General features: G+C 41.1%; 2 protein-coding genes across 2 annotated transcripts in view; both read right to left on the bottom strand.

The window, feature by feature from the left end:
- Positions 1-15,351, bottom strand: part of LOC105697147 (neuroendocrine convertase 2) — a 38,848-nt gene extending 23,497 nt beyond the window's left edge. Inside the window, 1 exon segment of the mRNA XM_023432713.1 lies at positions 15,004-15,351. Coding sequence (XP_023288481.1) covers positions 15,004-15,225 — 222 coding nt within the window. The 5' untranslated portion in view covers positions 15,226-15,351.
- Positions 15,352-18,932: 3,581 nt separating this feature from the next.
- Positions 18,933-21,908, bottom strand: LOC105697140. The gene is made up of 2 exons (XM_012420194.2): positions 21,559-21,908; positions 18,933-21,196 (listed from the first exon to the last, which is right to left on the bottom strand). The coding sequence occupies exons 1-2, from the start codon at positions 21,626-21,628 to the stop codon at positions 19,296-19,298; spliced, it is 1,971 nt and encodes a 656-aa protein (XP_012275617.1). The 5' UTR covers positions 21,629-21,908; the 3' UTR covers positions 18,933-19,295.
- Between the last annotated feature and the right edge of the window lie 6 nt (positions 21,909-21,914).

Genomic DNA, 21,914 nt, shown 5'->3' with positions numbered 1-21,914 from the left:
AGAAGGAGATAAATAAACGTAACAACTTGTCGTATCGTGTTTATTAAAGTGATATGAAAGAGTCATTCTATATACATAAAACGTCAAAATATTTTATTCTTCCCTTTCATTCTAAAAGTGATTGTTCTATCGACTGTTTAGGACCAACGTCGCCATCTGTTGCGTTTAGCTGCATTTCATCTCTCAGATAGATATGTGCCCATAATTATGAAAGTGGTCTAAGTCATATATTTTTTGTTTCGAAATTACATTGAATTAATTTCGTTTGAAATAATATGACGTGAAATAACTGATAAACTCATTTTTTTTTTTAATTTTGACTTAGACCACTTTCATAATTATGGGCACATATAGGCTAACTCTTTAATATCACCTTAATATCATGTATAATAGTTCAGGATCTCGAAGCGTGCCCTTCTAAAAATAGTCGACGTGATTAAATTGATTTATCCGTAGTGCAATTCATGTACCGAAAAGTGTACGCGTATACATACAACGGAGACAGAAATAATTGGAAAAAATTGAATAACTTCCCTACGTGGTCGTAAACTGCGTGGATTACTTTTATAGCGCGGAATAATGAAGTTTAACTCTTGCCTACATCTCGCGTATGGTAAATTGCGTGAAAAATCCCAAGGCGGGGTGCAAGTTTATGAAACGACATACTGCACAACGACGTAATGCGAATTTTTCCCCCCCAGTGAAACGTCCGCCCGCGAATAAATAATAAAGTCACATCCTTGGGATGCTGGAGATAGGAGAGATGGATTCGCCCCGACAGCCGGAGACTTCGTGTAAAAAAAAATCAACATTATTTTGTTAAGTAAATTGTAGATATACCGAATGAGGGGGAATTTATGCCCGAGGGACTTCTAATGCGCAAAGAGTCAAACTTAATTGCGAGCTTACCGAAATGAGGTACTCGCCAAAGCACTTGCTCTACGTTACAGGGAGACGAAATTTCCGCCGCGGAATGCCCGCATGAAAATCGGTGGAGCGAATAAGCAACGAGGTTGCGGTCTGCTCCAGATTCTAAATAGGGTGAAGGAGATACCGCAGACTCTGGTGACAATTTCAATTTTATGAGGGGTGACCTAACCTTAAGGCGATATGAAAGGTGTTCTATATACATGAAACGTCAAAAATATTAATAAAACTTATCTCAAAACTCGGTGCACCGAATCATTTGAAATGTTAACGCGTTATCACGTGGAGGCTGTAAGGGAGAGCTAAGAATGACCCTTTCATAACACCTTAAGGCGGTATGAAAGAGTCACTCTATATACATGAAACGTCAAAAATATTGATAAAACTTATCTCAAAACTGGGTGCACCGAATCATTTGAAACGTTAACACGTTATCACGTGGAGGCAATTTAAATTTTATGAAGGGTGACCTAACCTTAAGGCGATATGAAAGGTGTTCTATATACATGAAACGTCAAAAATATTGATAAAACTTATCTCAAAACTGGGTGCACCGAATTATTTGAAATATTAACACGTTAACACGTGGAGGCTCTAAGGGCGAACTAAGAATGACCCTTTCATAACACCTTAAGGCGATATGAAAAGGTCATTTTATATACATAAAACATGAAAATATTAATAAAACTTTTCTCCAAACAGGATACATTCATCATGTACACAACCCATGGGTGCACAATCATTCGAACCTTAACACGTGATTATAGAGGCCCTAAGGAAGATCGCGACGCACGTGAGATTCCATTTTTCACAAAAAAAATTTTTTTATTTAACCTAGACTAAAACCAAAAGTCACATTTTTTCTAGAGGCTCTCCAGAACTTAAAATAAAGAAATGTATGGATCCAAGCCCGTATATTCAGCATTGAACGGTACATTAACAACAGACCCGAAACGAGGTGGTCGCTCTCGAGAGCACATGCTCCACATAACAGGTACACGAAATTTCCGCTGCGGAATGGCCGCGTGAAAGTACACGACCCGAATAAGCAACGAGGGTGCGATCCAAGTGAGTCGATGCTGCAAAACCTGGCAATTTTGGTGGCTGGGACAATTTGAATATCAGAGAGGTTAGGTTAGGTCAACTTGGGTCACCCTTCCTATCCCTTTGACTGTCGGGTCGAAAATGGAGCCTCGAGGGACGCTCCGCGTGGGAGGACGGAAGCCTAGCAAGGATAGACGTGGAGATCGATCGCTACATACAATCGGGAATAAAATAAAGGGTAATAACATATCGCCGGAATTCAAACCCTGTATTATATTTCGCATGGGAAGGAAGACCGTGAATGAAGGACGATCGATCAAACTGAAAAGCGCGTCATCTTAAAAATTCCCTCTTAAAGATTCAAGATGAAAATAGGGAGCACTTCCTCGCATCGTATAAATACCCCTTCGGAATACCTCAGATAACCAAATCCGCTGGGAGATTAAAGTACGAGGTACATAAATAAAAATCTACGCCCTCTCTTAATACTTATTATTTTTTTATTTTATTTTTTTTTCAACGGAGGATCTTCATTCGCGGACGGCTCATTGCTCGCACCGGGTTGAAAGGACCTCGATTTTTATTATTTATTTTATTACGGCTGGATCGCATCATTTATTTATGAAGAAGGGTGTGTGACGGGAATCCAAGCGGCGATAAACGGCCGGTGGAGGAGAAAGACGGGGACGTTGATTGGCGGAGACGAGGAGGCGATTTATTCTTATCCTTCTTAATTCGGAGACGCTCCGATATCTCCGTGGCGTTTCCATCCCCTCGAGGCTTCCTCCAGTAACCAGATCCCATATTCACACCCTTCCTACGATCTCGTCTCTGCATACCAAACGATACCTAATCCTGTACTGGCTTCGCCTACGTACGCATAATCCGATTAATAGAAGTTCCTCAAAGCACGACGCCGTCCCCAACTTACACACGTAAGTTCGAATCAGCTCGATTGTTCCCCAGTCTAGTGGTTTAGGCCAATTCACCAGATAATTCCCTGTCGAAACCGGGAAAACGGTAATTATGCAAACTAACTCCAGAGTGAAATACACATTTTGGAACAAGTTCATCTGGATCGCGTCGCTTTGGCGAGATGAAGAATTGGATGAACAACCCTTGCAACAATGCGATTTGTTGCAGCCGAGTAAAATTTATTTTTGGACGATAAAACCTTTCTTCTTAATAAATCCCATCCGACTGTGATGAATCTTGAGGGTGTCCAGCACGAAAAAAATTAATTTATTTGGGCAAGAAAGAACGCATTTCTTCTGTCGGGAAGTCAAGGCTTCCCGCAAATTGGATCGAATTATATTCTTTCAGATTTAATTATCTTACCCCGGCAGCTCAGGTGTGCGTTTAAAAAAGTCTTTGCGTTTCACCGAATTTATTATTCGATGAAAATTAATTGCTCTAATGGAGGCCTTCCCTCCGCCGAGGGAAATTGTACTCAACGCGGGGAAAGAGGTCCGCCATATTTAATAACGACGAACACTTTATATTTAATTATTTAAGTATCTTTGGACAAATAGGATCTCCGTGGACGATTTTATCTTGGACTTAGCTAACGGTGTTCGTCAAGCTATTCTGGTGATACCGTTTTGGGTACCCTAAATACACGTAATCGAATCGCTGATACGCATGTTTAATTTCCCTGGTGTTAAAAGACACCGGAATGCATTGACCCGGGACTGATGTTAACAATTCATGCGGGCTTGTTTCAACAATTCGCATTTGCAATCCCGTTAACGGACACTGTACAGAGGGCATGAGTAATTTAGGACAATGATCAACCTATTGCAAATTGCAGAGATTACGTCGACACCGCGTGACTAGTAGCACTCAACGGTATACTGGAAATGTCTCGACTTATTTGTTTGAATTTGATTTTTTATATTATTATTCACCTTAGATCACTGTACGTTAACATGGAAGTTAACAGAAATATTTTCTCAATTCCGGATTAATCGCAATGAAGGATCAATTGAAAGATCTTGTAAGTCCGTAAATGCTAGTAATTGCATCGACACTATGTGAACATTAAAGCTCGAAGAAAGGGAAAGAAATCCACTAAACTAATTCAAAATTAAAGAGGGATATTCTGACTCCCCGATTAATCGCAATGGAGGGTCATTCGAGACGCGTACTTCTTGTAAGTGCGTAAATACTAGTATTTTCATTGACATTACGTGAATGTTAAAGCCCACCAAAAATAAATGTGATCCACTGAACTAATTCTAAATTGAATAGGGTCATTCTAACCCCCAGATTAATCGCAATGAAGGATCAATTGAGACGCGTACTTCTTGTAAGTGCGTAAATATTAATAATTCCATCTACACTATGGGAGTGTTAAAACTCAAAAAAGCGAATTGTGATCCACTAAACTGATGGAAAATTTAAGAAGACCATTTCGACCCCCGGATTAATCGCAATGTAGGATCAATCGAGAGGCTTACTTCTCGTAAGTGCGTATTTACGCACTGATATGTACGCACGCATGGAATTATTAACATTTGTTAATAATTCCATCGACACTATGGGAATGTTAAAACTCAGAAAAGCGGATTGTGATCCACTAAACTGATGGAAAATATAAGAGGAACGTTCTGACCCCCGGAGTAATCGCAATGAAGGATCAATCGAGAGGCGTACTTCTCGTAAGTGCGTAAATATTAATAATTCCATCCACACTATGGGAATGTTAAAACTCAGAAAAGCGGATTATAATCCACTAAACTGACGCAAAATTTAAGAGGAAAGTTCTGACCCCCGGATTAATCGCAATGTAGAATCAATCTAGAGCTCGGCAGCCCAACTCGTACTTCTCGTAGGCAGACGAATAGCAGTGATTACACCACGGTACCTAGAGAAGGGAGACTAACGAGCGGTCGTTCCACGTGGCAAGCCGATGGTGGAATGCAAAGGATCGACTTACAGGATTCCTCCCGAAGCCGAGTCCGTCCTCCGTCGATCTCGGTATTCTCCTTCCTACCCTTCTCCATTTCGCCTCCCCTGGAATTCTATTTTACGATCGAAGGTAACTTGACCGAGCCAATCCCACGTGGTGAGCGTTAAAGCGAAGGCTCCTCGTCTCTAAAAGACCTATCAATTCTTTCCCTATCTCCCCTTTTGCGTTTCACATGGGCAGGCCGAATCACTAGCTCGAAATCAAGGTTTGTTCTTTCCCTCTTTCCCCCTTTTGCATTTCACGTGGAAAGGCCGAATCACGAGTTCGAAATCAAGGCTTGGACGTCTTTCATCGCCCCGAGTCCCGGTGATTGAATGCCCCTCGATCGAAATCTCGGCTATTCCGGTCGCCCCTTCAATGGATGATATCAACGTTAAATTTTCCGACAAATTCCCGAGAGATTGGAGGATGGAAATTTCCAGAGGTATACTTCACGATGGGAAAGTCGAAACTCCCACGAAGAACATTACCCCGTTACTCCAACTTTGCCCAACTCTCTGATACTCCGTCCAGTTAAATAACTAGTGCATTACATAATTACCGGGGAACACAGAAATAGGTACACTATCGAAATAAATCTTAACTTTTCGAGGGGAATTCGTCAGGGCGAATTTATTCTGAAATTTCTAATAGACGTGCACTAATTCGCTTTTATGACATCAAATTTATAGGTTTAAAATAGTACCGAAAATGTATGTGTGAGTAGGTTTAACCACGTTCGACTTAGATTACTTTGACTTCAATCGACAAGTGCTGATCGAATAGTTGATCGAAAGTCCAACCCGGCCAATAATGCGACAATTCGAGGTAGTAGTCAGATTTAGCTCGAATTCGATATTCAATGTCGCTCGGGAAACTTGGCACGTGAAACTTTCAATATTAATAATCAAAACTTGGAGGGCGATTCGATTAACTCGTCCTTTCAGGAGTTTCGCGGAGCACAAGGCTAAAATCCAAAAAGTAGAAGTACGCAGCCACGAACTTCAATTAGTCCTATGCAAATTGAAGGTACTAATGCCGGATTCTGACAATAGAAGATGGGCCATTAATTTTCGATATTCAATGTCACTCATGAAATTTGACACGTGAAACTTTCAATATGAATAATCAAAACTTGGAGGGCGATTCGATTAACTCGTCTTTTGAGAAGCTTCGCGCAGCACAAAGCTAAAATCCAAAAAGTAGAAGTACGCAACCACGAACTTCAATTAGTCCTCTGCGAATTAAAATACCTAACGCCGGATTCTGACAATAGAAAATAGGCCATCAATTTTTGATATTCAGTGTCATTTACGAAACTTGACACGTGAAACTTTCGAAATCCAAAAATACGAGTGCGCAGCCACGAACTTCAATTAGTCCTCTGCGAATTAAAGGACCTAATGCCGCATTCTGACAATAGAAGATGGGCCATTAATTTTCGATATTCAATGTCACTCGTGAAATTTGCCACGTGAAACTTTCAATATGAATAATCAAAACTTGAAGGGCGATTCGATTAACTCGTCCTTTGAGGAGCACAAAGCTAAAATCCAAAAGTAGAAGTACGCAGCCACGAACTTCAATTAGTCCTCTGCAAATTGAAGGTACTAATTCCGGATTCTGACAATAGAAGATGGGCCATTAATTTTCGATATTCAATGTCACTCACGAAACTTGACACGTGAAACTTTCGAAATCCAGAAGTACGAGTGCGAATCCACGAACTTCAATTAGTCCTCTGCGAATTAAAGGATATAACGTCGGATTTTGATGATAGGAGGTGAGCCATCAATTTCGCGTGATTTCCATAAGGTCGCACACGTGAAAAGGTCATCACCGTGTAAGCCCTTCGAGTGGATATCGTGCCCGAAACGTCGCATTAATAAACGTGGGCTAACATCATACATACTTAATCTTCGTCATCCCCTTATTACTACGAGCACCGAGTGGAAACATTATGCTAAACCGACAAAATGGCGGAAATGAAGTTCCGTTAATCCAAGCAGAGCAGCGTTATCACGCGGACTTCAGGCGGCGTTAATTAACAGTCATCAGAAAAAGGAATCAACAAAAACATTTCGAGAGTAAAGCGGTCTCCTCTGCGATCATTTAATTAATTGCACAATACCGTGAATCATTTATAACATGCGTGACATGTAAAGGCTCTCGAAGCTGCCTCTTCCCCGTGATTCATTGCACCGACATGTTTCCACATGGAAAATTGCCTCTGATAAAACCAAAGCAAAATAGGAGATAACGAGTACCTCCGATCATCGTGTCCATAAAAAATAAAAAAAACAATCATAAACAATGCCGATAAAATACCAAGAAAAACACCACTACGGTAGATGTCAAAAAATGAAGGGGAAAAAAAAGAAAAGAAATCACAAGCTTTATTTTTACACGGATAAAAAATATTTCCAATTTATGGCGGTACCGACTTTTCGAGCGCATCGGTTTTGAGGATGAACGCTCTTTCAATTTCTGCCTCCACTGATAAAAATACTGGAAAAAGCTCCAGAAATGCTCTCGATCCATATCTCTAGTACGTGAGAAAAAAGCAGTCCAGCTTTGCTTTTGACGTTTCCGTCATGATCAAAGGGATTTTCTAATTACACGACATCTGTCCTGCAGTTTTATCCGCATGTATTCAGATATGTCATGGTGGACTATGGACGTCACGTTAGGATACATCCCCTTGATATATCGAATATCACCCCGCTGAGGCATCCTTATCACCACTCGGCATTGCCGCCACCCGACGTACGTACGTCATTCGCGTCAGGCACGCTTATCTTGAAAATACAACCTCTCACGGCTTTATCGGCCTATAACTCCCTACGCATGTCAATCACTATCCTGACGCGAATTTTGAATCGAGCCAAGGAATACATTTACACAATAGTTCTTCATATCAGGAAACTCGACAGAGTCTCGCGCCAAATACATAAAGAAGCACCGGCTACTTAATCAAAAAATCTGTAATAAATCGGATTAAATTATCAGGTAAGATCCAAAGCGTCGTCGAGTGACGCCATGGGTGTGTTACAAAGGGAAGGCATTGTTGTACTAAAATTAAAAACACGGACCTAGGAAATATTCCTTGGTGTCGCGAAATTGATAATAGAACATCCTAGAGTATGACACCGACTGAGGCTTTCAGAGGAAGCTACGGTCCTAAAGTGAACTTTGAAACGAAAAAGGAACACAGGAGATATCGAGGAATCGATAATGTAGTGTCCTGGAACATGACATAGAACGGGGATCTCATAACTATCAACCTTATCAGAACATAATCCGAAGCGTCGTCGAGCGATACCATGGATGCGGTATCGGGGAAAGACATTGCCCTAAGGCAATCTTCGAAGCGAAAAAGAGCAAAAATACAAAATATTCTCTGGAATCGAAACATCGATAATGTAACGTCCTAAAAAATGATATAGATCGGGGATCTCATATCCATCAACCTTATCAGAAAATAATCCGAAGCGTCGTCGAGCGACACCATGGATGCGGTATCGGGGAAAGACATTGCCCTAAGGCAATCTTCGAAGCGAAAAAGAGCAAAACTACAAAATATTCTCTGGAATCGAAACATCGATAATGTAGCGTCTTAAAACATGACATCGATTGAGGATATCAGATGCATCACCCTTATCAGTTGAAAATCCGTAGTGTCGTCAAGCGACGAAATAGATGGGGTGGCGAGGGAAGCCATTTCTATTTTAACGCAAATTCTGAATTAAAAAAGAAGCGGACCTACAAACATGCCTTGGTATTGAAGAATCGATAACCCAGCTTCCTAAAACGTGAGATCGATTGCGGATATCAGATCCATCACCCTTATCAGTTGAAAATCCAGAGTGTCGTCAAGCGACGAAATAAACGGCCATTACTATTTTAACGCAAATTCTGAAATAAAAAAGAAGCGAACCTACAAAACATGCCTTGGTATTGAAGAATCGATAACCCAGCTTCCTAAAACATGACATCGATTGCGGATATCAGATCCATCACCCTTATCAGTTGAAAATCCGTAGTGTCGTCAAGGGACGAAATAGATGGGGTGGCGAGGGAAGCGACGTCCCATAGGATACTCTCGAATCTCGTTAAAAGAAAATCGATGATGCGTGGCATCGGATCATGGGGATAGGCTTGATCGAAAGTCAATGTCCGTAACCGTGTCGAGCTCGTTCATGAAAATGGATGCGAATACCGTAGTCGAGCGACTCGATGAATGTATTAGGGAGGCCTGCGGTCCTGCAACTCTTTTCTCGGCCTTACCCCCGGGGGAGGAAATCGGCACCGTCAGTCCGGAAGGGGATTTCCCACCGATCCGAAAAGATATTATATGGACTTGGGGTTAGCCATACGCACCCCAAATCCAATAAGAAGTGCCGGCCTCGAACAGGCCACGGCATTTCACCGACTGAAAATGAAATTTTCCGCCCCGAACGTCTCCCACGTGGCAATAAGCGGTCCCCTCCTAACTTTCCCAGGACTTCCAATTTGTCCGAGCTCTGTCTTTCTCCCTTTTTCTCCTACAACCGTGTCCTGCATTCTCCTCCAACTTCTGCGATCTAAACCGAACAGTTTCGACCTGGTCGCGACAATATCCTTTGTACCCTGTCGAGCATTCTTGCCTTTTCTGCGGAAACGATACCATCAGTGTACCAAGGAATGGTATCAAGGTGCCATGAAAAGTAAATGATATGTATATGTTACAGTGAAACACCGAAATCTGGAGAACGTCGATTTTCACCGGTGAATGTCAACATTCACATAGTCGCTTAGTATATGTCCGAAATATTTGCTAAATACCCTTATTTCTGACTGACACTGGTAAATGTTGACATTCACCGGTGTGTGATGAGAGGGTCCGAATGTACGACAATGTAATGAAATATTCGATCTTTCACCGACGTATTTGGTATCTGTTGACATTCACCGGTGAAAGTCGACATTCTCCAATTTCGGTAATTCACGGTAACATATACATATAAACGCCAACTACCACTAACTCTCTGACTGATGTTCCCCTTTTGTAACATAGATGCTCGCTAAGAAAAGATTTTCCGAAACTCAACCCCTAAGAGGGGGTAAAATGTGTTTTTATTAATTCCTTAATATCTCTCAGTATCTCCCAAGCCAGCTAAGATATCGACTTGGTGTTTCCCTAAAAAAAAAAGTACACGTACAAATGCCTAAAAATACATTTTTTATTCAATTTCCAGTGATTTCTGATTGGGATTTTTAGCTGATGTCCAGGTCATTTCGAGCATTAAAATCCATGATTTTTTGAGTGAATGACCCCTCGTTGCGTTGTTTATAAAGTGGGCGTGAGTACATTTCCTAATTTTTTCGCCGTAATAACCGATAGAGCAGCCGTCAATTATTGTTTCGTTATCCTAAACATTGCGCGGATAGATTCGATCGTTTCAATCGATTTCAGCATCCCCTTAATAGAAGGCAAGAAATGTCCATCAGCGCACATGGGTTGGCAGGCTTCGTATCGAATTTGTTTTACTGTTCAGCGTGCAATGCAATGACTTAGAGAAATTCCCGGTTCCTGGTAAATGTTCCCACTTTTCTCGCAACTGGCCGATTCCTTCCCTGGTGAGACAGTTTACATAGATGCTGCTGGACCAGGTATTTACGTAGTTACCGACCCACGGCACCAAGCAGACTGCCACGACCTAATCATCTCGCAATTTCCTCGGCAACGACCTCGCATAAAATTAGCCGCGTACGTGAATCGTCCGAGCAGGGAGAAATTGCTCCAATTACGCCAAGTAATTGGAACAGGTCGGGAGCGTCTTCTCCACTTAAGAACGAATTCGGAAATGCCGTGCAGAGACAAAAGGACTGATTTTCCCTAACGATTCTGTAAACGTCTTTTATTCCTTCCAAAGCCGATTTTAACGGGAAAAATGAGATTATTGACAATATTTTCAAAATCTAATCGGAAGTCCCGTGCAGAGACAAAAGGACTGATTTTCCGTAAAGGTTCTAAAAACGTCTTTTATTCCTTCCAAAGCCCATTTTAACGGGAAAAATGAGATTATTGACAATATTTTCAAAATCTAATAGGAAGTCCCGTGCAGAGACAAAAGGACTGATTTTTCCTAAGGGTTCTAAAAACGTCTTTCATTCCTTCCGAAGCCCATTTTAACGGGAAAAATGAGATTATTGACAATATTTTCAAAATCTAATCGGAAGTGCCGTGCAGAGACAAAAGGAACGATTTTCCCTACCGATTCTGAAAACGTCTTTTATTTCTTCCAAAGCCCGCTTTAACGCAAAAAACGAGAGTATAGAGAATATTTTCAAAATCCAATCAATTTGACAACACGAAAACATGGAACCCCTGGCAGAGTCTCGTTCCAGACGATTAATATTAATACCATTTCGATAACTCATTTATTTCCCGAATTAGTTTCTCAGATGTGTCTTCAGCCAGGCAAAAGCAACATTTGTTACTGCCTTTGGTTAATAGCAAAAACCGTCCCGGTTGAGTGAACCAAATGTTAATTTACACGATCCGACTAATTTCAATCCAATTAACCGAAATGTTTTGATTAAATTGTTTCGTTAACTTTAGGAAACATCTCAGTAGGTGTACCGAATATTTCGGTCGAGTGTACAAAATTAATTTAATATTTGGTAGGATCTACGTGGAACGTTTAATTGCAATTAACCAAAAGTCACGAATAGAGGAGTTTCCCCAATGAGGCGCAATCAAATATTGGATTTTCCATATGATAACCACATCCTACGGTTTAACCAAACAAAAGTTTCATTGATCCGAGGGAATAATTTTCACGTCTTTCGGGGGAAACGGAAATACCGATAGTATAAGGAAAATACGAGCCAGTCGGTACCGAGGTACATTTTCCCTCGCAGGATTTTCCCTCGCAGGATTTTCCCCTACAGCGGGGAAATAAAATTAGGTATGTTATTAGTTTTGTTCGAACTGATCAGAGTTTATACCGCAATTTTAATCCGGGACCCTATTAAACGAAGTCGAACTCCACGTCGGCAACGATAACAGCTCGAGGGCACACGTGGAATCGGTTTTCCGATACTCCAAACGTTATCAGAGAATATTCACTGACCGGCTGACCGTGTTCTGATAACGCTACTGGAAGAAATACCAGAAGGAAGATCCCACTTTCTTATCCTGCATTCATCCTGATCATTTATCAGTATTTTCTCAGTCGAAGGTAAATCCCGGTTGATCCACCTCTGGAGAGATTTATTCGACGTGGGTCGAAAGTTAATTAAGAAAAAGCAAACCATGATGCACACTTTAATCCGGTACAAAAGAAAAAGAATAAGAAAAACACACCAGCACGCGTGAATCAATATTTATTATTAAAGGCTCCTACGTCATTAATTACTGTTTCCCGTTAATTGTACTATTTCGGTCACAGCTGATCGGGCGTTAATTTAATTAAGTTCTGCCATGTTTAACTAATCCAATCTTGGACGGAATTCCAAGTGATTTACACCGACGGATTGCAATCGGTGGATTTAATACAATACCATGAACACACGTCATTACTCCCATTGCTCTACTATCGTTTTTTTCACGGGGAGAAATATCTGGTTGAATCAATTTTGTTGGTTCAACCATAGAACACATGACTGAGATTCTTTGGTTAATACTTCTTAATTGATCGCCATCAAATAGTGAAGTAATTTGGTACATTTAACCGAAATATTCGGTTCATCGAGTAAATTATTTGCAAAAGTCAGCGAAACGATTTAATTAATACACTCCGGTTGAAGCAAATCGGTTCGATGGGGTCAACTGAAATTCGATTTGCTCAGCCGAAAGATTTTCTGCAATTAACCGTACGCGGTTAAACGATTTTCTGAAATTAACCGAACGCGGTCAAAGGATTTTCTCAAATGAACCGAATTCTTCTTACGCGTGCACGATTGTGAAATTGGGGAGATAAACATGGCTGCTTCGGGTCTACGAATTTAACGGAGATTAAACTCCGAGACGCGGGGTAATAAATCGCGAGAGAAAAATACTCCGCAAACGTAATTGTCATACGGCTGACCAATGCAAAAGCGTAACCACTGATACTGGCGGTGAGCCAGGGAGAAGTTTCATACCGGCTGACTAATAGCCGGCGTTTCCACTGTCGAAGGCACTGAATCTAGGAGGGGAGTATTTTTGACGGAACTGCGGATCTACGGCATAGTACGTCCCTGCGATTGGCCCGAAGCCAGCGCCATGTTTTCCGGCACATAAGCGCGTCCGCCTAATCGTCGACTTTTCCACTGCCAAGTAGTGGAAATTTCGCGATAGCATTGCCAAGTAGTAAAAGTCGAGATAAGCCTGCCAACAGCTCGGCGGACCGGAGACGAAAATAACCAGGACTACCGAATTTCAGAATTTCATCGAGAAAACTAAAGTTTAATGACCTTTGCAGCTCCCCCGGAAATAAATAGAGGTTTCACTTGTAATGCCAAACCATAAAGACAATCCGTGTAACGCATTGTACTCTTATATACCAAAATACTAAAGTAATAATATCAAAGTAATACTACCAAAGTAGTACTACCAAATCACAAAATTTCATGAAGAAAACTAAAGTTTAATGACCATTGCAGCTCCCCCGGAAATAAATAGAGGTTCTACTTGTAATACCAATCCATGAAGATAATCGATGTAACGCATTGTACTATTATACCAAAATACCAAAGTAGTACTACCAAATCTCAAAATTTCATCAAGAAAACTAAAGTTTAATGACCTTAGCAGCTCCCCCGGAAATAAATAGAGGTTCTATTAGGTTGTCCCATAAGTTCCTTCCGCATCGTGTATTCATGTCCTATGAAAAAAAGGGAAGAAACTTATGGGACAACCTAATACTTGTAATACCAATCCATGAAGACAATCGACGTAACGCATTGTAGTTTTATAAATTCTAAGGTAAATATATTTAATTTCCAATTGTTAATAAGACCGTCCTTAAGTGCAACATTAAACGAGAGTTTCGGGCTTGGTGTCGTTTTTTTCACCTGACTTCATCCCTTAATTCCTTGCCTTTCCCCTTAAAGAATACCCTTTTCGCTCCCGTTCGTTTTTCGCATCATCCCCCCGCATTAACGTTAATTTATTTACGACCTCAGGAATTAGTAACGTCCGAGGTGGAAGTATCGGTTAACAGGCATCGATCGGGAGCAAATTAATGGTCCGGAGAGTTCGCAGCGGTACCTCCCCTAACTAGTAGGATACATATTGTCAACTTACAAACCGAAATACCCTACAAATCGACCCCTAGAGAGACAATTTGATTCCCAAGATCTATAAGCCACCGGAAAAGCAATATAAAGCTCGAGAGCCAAACGAGCGAAAAGCAGTCGATTTCGTTAAATGAACCAAACGATTTCGTTGAACGAAGCAAACCCAGCTTAACCAAGCCATTTCGTTCAACATTTGGCAAATTTACAAAAACATTTGGCACATCGGCTAAGAATATATCTTAAAATTAAGAAATCGATTTAACCAAACGCAGGTAATCGAACGATTCCGTTGAACGAAGGAAGCCCAGATTAATCAAGCGGTTTCGTTCAACATTTTGCAAATTTACAAAAACATTTAGTACATCGGCTAAGAATATATCTCAAAATTAAGAAATCGATTTAACCAAACGCAGGTAATCGAACGATTCCGTTGAACGAAGAAAACCCAGCTTAAATCAAGCGGTTTCGTTCAACATTTTGCAAATTTACAAAAACATTTAATACATCGGCTAAGAATATATCTCAAAATTAAGAAATCGATTTAACCAAACGCAGGTAATCGAACGATTCCGTTGAACGAAGGAAGCCCAGCTTAAATCAAGCGGTTTCGTTCAACATTTTGCAAATTTACAAAAACATTTAATACATCGGCTAAGAATATATCTCAAAATGAAGAAATCGATTTAACCAAACGCAGGTAATCGAACGATTCCGTTGAACGAAGGAAGCCCAGCTTAATCAAGCGGTTTCGTTCAACGAACCTTCCGTTTCCCCCTGCGCGCAGAAGACGCGCAACATGGCAACGTGGAACTTACCGGGCCGAGGTTGACGAAGCCGTTCCTAGCGGCGACTCGGTCGGCGACTCGCCACTCGGCGGGCTCCCTCATCTTGACGAGAAAGGAGTTGGTGAATACCTCGGCTCGGGCGTCCGCGAGGGACGCGCCGAGCCAGGCGAGGGCCCCGAGGACGAGGAGAGGCGAGCGCATCGGTGCCGGGGGGGCAAGGGCGGACGCGACACGTGCCCTGGCGGTCCTCATGGGCTCTTCTCGTCGGTGGCTCTGCCCGGTGGCTCTCAGGGGCGTCCGCGACTCTCCGGGGGCCCGGGTCTCAGGCTCGCTGGGCGCGCGGGCGGTTATCGGAGGGCTCGCGGGGCGCGCGACATGGCCGGCCGGGTGTCCGCGATCGACTGACCGCCGGCTCGAGCCAAACCTTTCCACGGGGCCCGCGGCGCTCGGCGCGCCTCCGCGCCGCGCCGCCGGCGAGCGCGCCCCCCGAGCCCCCGTGACGTCATCCGCCATATTGATTCGCGCATGCGCTGAAGGACCGCGCCGCCGGACCGCCGCACGCTCGAATACGGACCTCGAGGAGAACATCTCGCACCGCGTCGACCTGCCACCGACGCGCTTCTGCGGCGCCGGGACGCCTTTCGCGGCTTTATAACCCCCGAGCCGACATCCTTGGCGAGGGCCGCGACTCCTCCACCGGACGAATTATTCTATTTTTAGAGCCGATTCGTCGGGACGCACGAGAATCTTCTGTCCCTGCTTAACCGTTTTATGAATGTTTATTAACGAACGAGGACCTCCTGTCTCTAGTTAATCGCTTTATATATATTTATTAACGTACGAGGATCTCCTGTCTCTACTTAACCGCCTCATGTATGTTTGTTAATGCGTTAAACGCTTTGAAATTAAACTTGGGCGTCCACGGTATCGTATTTAAGGATTAATGCCGCTTAAATGGGATATTAATCACGATTAGTTTTAAGGGTTTATTTTTACCTTATTAATTATTTTAAAGTCGTGTACAGAGAGAATACAGATGCCTCCCAAACGGTGTCGGATCTGTAACGAAGACGTTCATATCTGTCAGAAATAAATTGAAAAAAAAAATTGCCTCGGTGGAATGACATCCTAAGAACGGAAATAATAATTATCCGAGTGGTCATTCACACATGAAATCATGGATTTTAATCCTCGAATTCACGTAGAGATTACCTGAGAATTGTTGGAAATCGTCGGAACGTTGCCACAATTTTAAGACTGTCACTTGTTACATTATGTTATTATATTACAATCGCATTATCGCTTATCATATGATATCGGTTATCAAAGAAGAAAATTTCCACCAAGTACAGCGCAATATAATACAAGATTTGTTTCTGTAAATTTCTAAACCGTACATGTAAAATAAATGCACCATATCTGGAGCGACTCATATCCACTGTGTATATCTGTACCAAGGAGGTAAAGATAAGTAAGACCATTTTAAGAAAATTTAAAAAAAAAAAGATAACTCTCATAATGGCTAAAACTGGACTTGCGACTGTTTACCTCTGCTGGATATATTTTCCTGCAAGTTTAACCCCTGTGTGTGTGTATGTGAAATGGAGTGGAAAAATGAACGGATACATTGTTTAGTTTCCCCCGCATATCGATTCTCGATATATCGACTGGAATATATCGCTATTGGTACGTGCCGACGTCAGGTCGTAGACGGTGGGAAATTTCGGGTTATCGAGGACATTCCGATATTGGGAGTTCACGAGTGAACTCCCGAACTCTCATAGATACCGGGGAGGAATGATATGATATTGCAGCAGCAAATCGCGTTGGGAAAAATTCCATCCCGGAAATTCTTTCGAGACTGACTTTAAAGAAACTAACGTCGAGGTTTCGTAAAGACGCGGTGCTAGGAAATCCCTTCGAATCGATTTCAATAAAACTTTGAAGTACGCGACAAAATTCCTTTTTTTTTTCTTTCAAGATTTTCCCGCCCCACGAAAAGGTTCGATTTTTATTTAGACAATTTTAGGAAATGTTCAAAGTTTGGTATAACCATGCCACGGGGAACCCTTTGAAGGGTCTATATCTTCCTTGCAAACCCCAAAGGGAGAAGAGGGAAAAACTTCGTTTAACGCGAAAATAACTCCGATCTCAAGGCGGAGATTTCGACGCCGGGGGTAGAAAAATTAATGGTCGGTGTTTATGCAACGTCTAAAAGGAGAAAATTAAAAGACCGGATTATATTTTTAGACTGTGAATCGTGCTTAGATTAACAAGTAACAATTGATTAAAGGGGATATTCTCCCACGCCGTTCTGTGTTGAAAAAATTAATATCGCGTTTCAATCTACAGCCGAGTAAAGAATGCACGGAGATAATTAAATGAAAGTCGGATTATTATTCAATGTTAAATGCGACTTGTGTGACCGAAGCTCGCATCTCGCTGTTCCCGTGCAAAGTTTGTAATCTAGTTTTAATAATACATTTCCCTGAATAGGATGCTGATTACCTTCCAAAGCGGAGGAAAGTTCGCACCTCGCGCGTGCAATGGAATTTTAAATTTTCTTTTAGAAAATAATTTCCGCAGTCCACTTCCGAAATTCTCTTGGCTACGCGGATATAAATTAGCACAATAAGTTTAATTAACGACACAATGACGTAAATAAACCATACACATGCATAAATTAATACAACATAAGTATACCACGCATATACTAACGCAAAAAAAGGAATTAACAATATACAACGCCATTTTTGCCATTCAAGATTCCTTTCGTTTTCAAACAAAGTTGTTCTTCCTCCACACCCAAGTTATGTACCACTTTAAAACGCAGAGATTGCTCTACATTATAATAGGAATAATTGTGCTTTAAATATTTATATTTTTTTTTCAAGCTATTTAAGTAAATATGGAAAAGAAACAAATACGGGGGATTTTCTTGTATGTGTTCAAAGTGGGCTTTAAGAAAGCTGCAGTGGCTCGGAATATCAAATATGCATTTTATCCAAGGACCACTAAGGAACGAACAATAATAGCGTTTTCAGAAGTTCCGTCACAAAGACAAGAGGCTTGAAGCTTAAGAGCGTTCTAAACGACCTGCAGCCTTTGATGCAATGAAAAATTGAATAATAAATACTATTCAAAGCAGGATTAATATTATCAACATGCAGAGCGATTTCCTTCGATGTTATAATTTCTATCTGTTATTTCTTATCGTTGAATAAACTTGAGCGATTGAGAATAAAACGCGAAAGCGAGCTTAGTGGCGAAGGAAAAGGGTTGAGAAACAATAGGACAAGGTGAGAGGTCTAAAGAGTGGAAAAGGTCAAGCGAGGAAACCTGTATCATCGCCGAACGGAAGTGACGGTTTAGAGGTTAGGTGTGCGCGTCCTTCGGCTCGCTGCGATCTTGCCTGTTTTCCGGAGGGTAGAACAAATATTTATGTGGGAGTAATGCTCTGGCTCAAAGTTAATCGATAGGAAGCGACCATCGAGGTCTCGCTGACGTTTTAAGGGAGTTGTTATTGCGCAAGGTAATCCAGGGAATTATTGGCCGCGCGCAGTGGAACGAGTCGGCAATAGTCGGACAGTAACTCGACGAACTTCCCTACCTACAGTAGAACAAATCATGAAAAGTCAGACGAGCTCGGCCCTCGGTAGAAAAGAAAACTGACAAGGCAGGCAATGATTATTTGACATTTTCCTTACCAACAGAATAAAATGCGAAAAAAAGGACTGACCATGAAGTAGTATGAGTGCTGCCTTCAGTGGAGAATGCGGACCGCTCGCGTACTAGCCTAGGTAAGCAGGTTGAAACGTACTTCCCAACGGTAGAGCAAACTGCAAACAGCTGACGTGGGTCTTCGAAGAAAAGGGAGTTCTACATAAGCAATAATTGCACCTGTCATAAACTGAAAATGAACATTGAAGAGTCTATTGGAGTTTGAACAAAACTATCAGTTAATTTAAGAGACATTATATTCGTATCGAGACAGGTACTTCTTGCGAGTAATGTAATTAACAATTTACAAAGGCAGCTTTGAACTTAGTTCATATTAGATAATCTATCCAATGGTAATATAAAATTCCGCAAATACAGTTGATACGATAGAAATGTTTAAACTGGTTAACAGACGTATAAATAAATAACATGTAGGCACAATTCTCATTCACGGTAGGCTGACAGGAAGGTAGCAATCACTGCAAAGCCTAGGAAACTAGAATCGCACTATTCACTGGAAATATTTCAACACTCACTTTGTATTACAATGGTACCAAGTACAAGCCATTTGGAAACAATACCAGAGTTAAGTTTCACTAATTTCACCTTTTCACTTGCATCTTCACTGCTGAAGTGGATTCGATATTAAGTGTCTTCATGTTTGAATGCATCTTTCTTTTTGCTTCCAGTCTCATCTTTGCTTCCAAGCGCTTCCTTTCAATTTCTTCTGGAGTACACTGAACTACTTGAGAGGTGCTTGACTCCTTCCTGTCATGTTTGGCTTCGCTCGAAGAATTGCATCTATTTCCGCAAACACTTTCTGCTTTTTCTGCACATCTATTAACATTAAACAGCCATTCGTTCGAATTGCTATTAATCGAGGTCAAATTGGTGTTGTTATAGGTATTACAACCTCGTAACGTGGGACAGTTCGTACTTACGGAAGAGCCACTTACTGCTCTTTGCAGTACGCTAGAATTATTTTTCTGATTTAAATTTGTATTTGAGGAAGATTTTGTTACATGTGTAGAGTGTGAGGTTGTTACTCTCTCACATGAACTGTTATTACTTCTCTGACCATGGGAAAGAGAATCGGAAAGGCTTTTTGTTTTGAAAAACTTTCTGTCTTTCAGGATTTCACCGGGCACTGTTTCTTGACTTTTATTCATCCTTGAATTAACAGCTCCTAAGTTATTGTTACTTGAATCAATAGTTTTTAAATAACTGTTATTAATACTTTTGTTTAAGTTTAGATTCTCATTGCTTATTTTGTAACTGGAACTTGGTTTTTTCGGAACGAAATCACTCGATTTAAAGGATATGTTAGCCTTTGAAAGTGCTGAATGATTATTTTTATAAGTCTTTCCATATCGTTCTGGTGTGATACTTCGGTTTGAAGAACTTGTCGATGTACCTGACTCCATACATAGCAAACTTTCAGCTTCCTCGCACGCTGCTAAACAATCATCAAAAGAGTCATCTGGAAAATCAAATTCTAAGCCATTCGTTTTACCAAAAATTGAATTTTTTGAATTTGCTGTGCTTCTAGAACATCTTGAAGTACTGCCGTTAGAATGTTGCTTTGCAACTGTACCTTTTGAAGTTGGTAATTGTTTTGTCAAACAAGTTGACGATTTTTTATAAGTATCACCTTTCATCACACTTTTTGTTCCTGATTTTTCCACACTGTCCATCATACTGTCAGTCGGAATAACAACACGAAGGTCGCGAATCATTAAAGCCGCGGTCTCCTTGTTCTTCGGATCAACAGTGGGATGCACAATGATGGGGTTTCCTACACTCGATAAGCCTATATTTATTTTCTCCTCTATTTCTTGGCTGCATCGGACCATTGAGTCATCAATGGAATCATCAAACAAATCTTCAAAGCTGTTGGAATGACCTTTGTTGAGTCCTTTGTCTACATACGATTCTTCTGTCACATCGATCACTTGAACATTAATATCCATATCTTTTTTACTTTGTGTATCCATTTCTACAACTAACTGACTCTCTAATTCAGTTTCTATATTTTGTACATCTCTCTTGGAAGAAACCGTTTCTTCGCTATTCCTATGTAATCGTATTCTTTCCGTTAGTGCCTTTATTTCAGCTGCAAACGTTCTGATAGGTTCAGGATTTTGAACGTTTATTAACTTTCTTTTTGTTTGCGGGTAAAGTAAAGGAGAATTAGATTTAGCTATGCGTTTCTTCCGAACTGAGCTAGATTTCTTTGGAGTATTTTCCATTCTAGCATTAGCCTTATGGCGACGAGCCCTTGTTAACGGACTATCTGGACCCCATGCTACATCAACAGCATCTTGGGTAAGCGGCAGAAATATTGGACTATAACTTTCAAGTTTAGGAGAGTCGCCTAAATTATTGGACATCAAGTGATCACCGTTTCTTCTAGGGGTACTGTGTCCAGATGCTTTAACATCCGAGGTATATGAAGTCGAACCTGTAGCACTCTCCGTAACAGGAATTCCTGTCTCCATCATGTCTACAACATTAGATAGAATCAATATTTTTCCAACAAGTATCATTTATTAAATTTAACGTACTAAGTGTACGTAGAATTTAAATGCTTAATTCAAGTCATACGCAAATTACAATTAAGCTAAAATCAGTTCGATATGAAGCATACAGAATCCCTCATTGTTATCCTTTTTTTACTCATAAAAATCATTTTATCAACGCGAAACAAGCAGAGTGGATATTTTCCCATGATTAGTTAGAGGGTAGAAAAATAGATATACTAGCTCTAGGGTTAAATGACAACTTGATGTTTTGAACTTAACCTATATTCTGAACTTAATCACTTCTAATCGAGAGCATCAGATAAATCGAAAAAATGATGCACACCTTCTGACACCAGTGGAACAGATTTTGCCGGATTCGGAATCGAATATATGGAGCCCTTACTTCGACTCATATTTAGTGATTTAGACTTTTCCTTGTTTAACCGTGCTACTTTTCACTACTGATCCATTTTGAATGAGCTGGAACGAACGGCGTCCGACTTTATTCATGGACGTAAGAATATATGGACGAAACCCAAGCCAGAGGTGTGAGTGCCAGAATAAGTAAGGGGGAACACGTACGAACAATAGTAAAGTAGTGTAGAGTGGTTCTGAAATTACGCGCCGCTTTCTAGAGCCAATCCATGGACGTAAGTATTCTTAGCCAATCAGCCAGCTGAGCCAATCAGGAGGCTGAAA

The sequence above is a fragment of the Orussus abietinus genome, unplaced genomic scaffold, assembly GCF_000612105.2.
Source record: "Orussus abietinus isolate OABI.00-Male unplaced genomic scaffold, Oabi_2.0 scaffold415, whole genome shotgun sequence".
Classification (NCBI taxonomy): domain Eukaryota; kingdom Metazoa; phylum Arthropoda; class Insecta; order Hymenoptera; family Orussidae; genus Orussus; species Orussus abietinus.
This window is presented reverse-complemented; position numbering and strand designations above follow the sequence as displayed.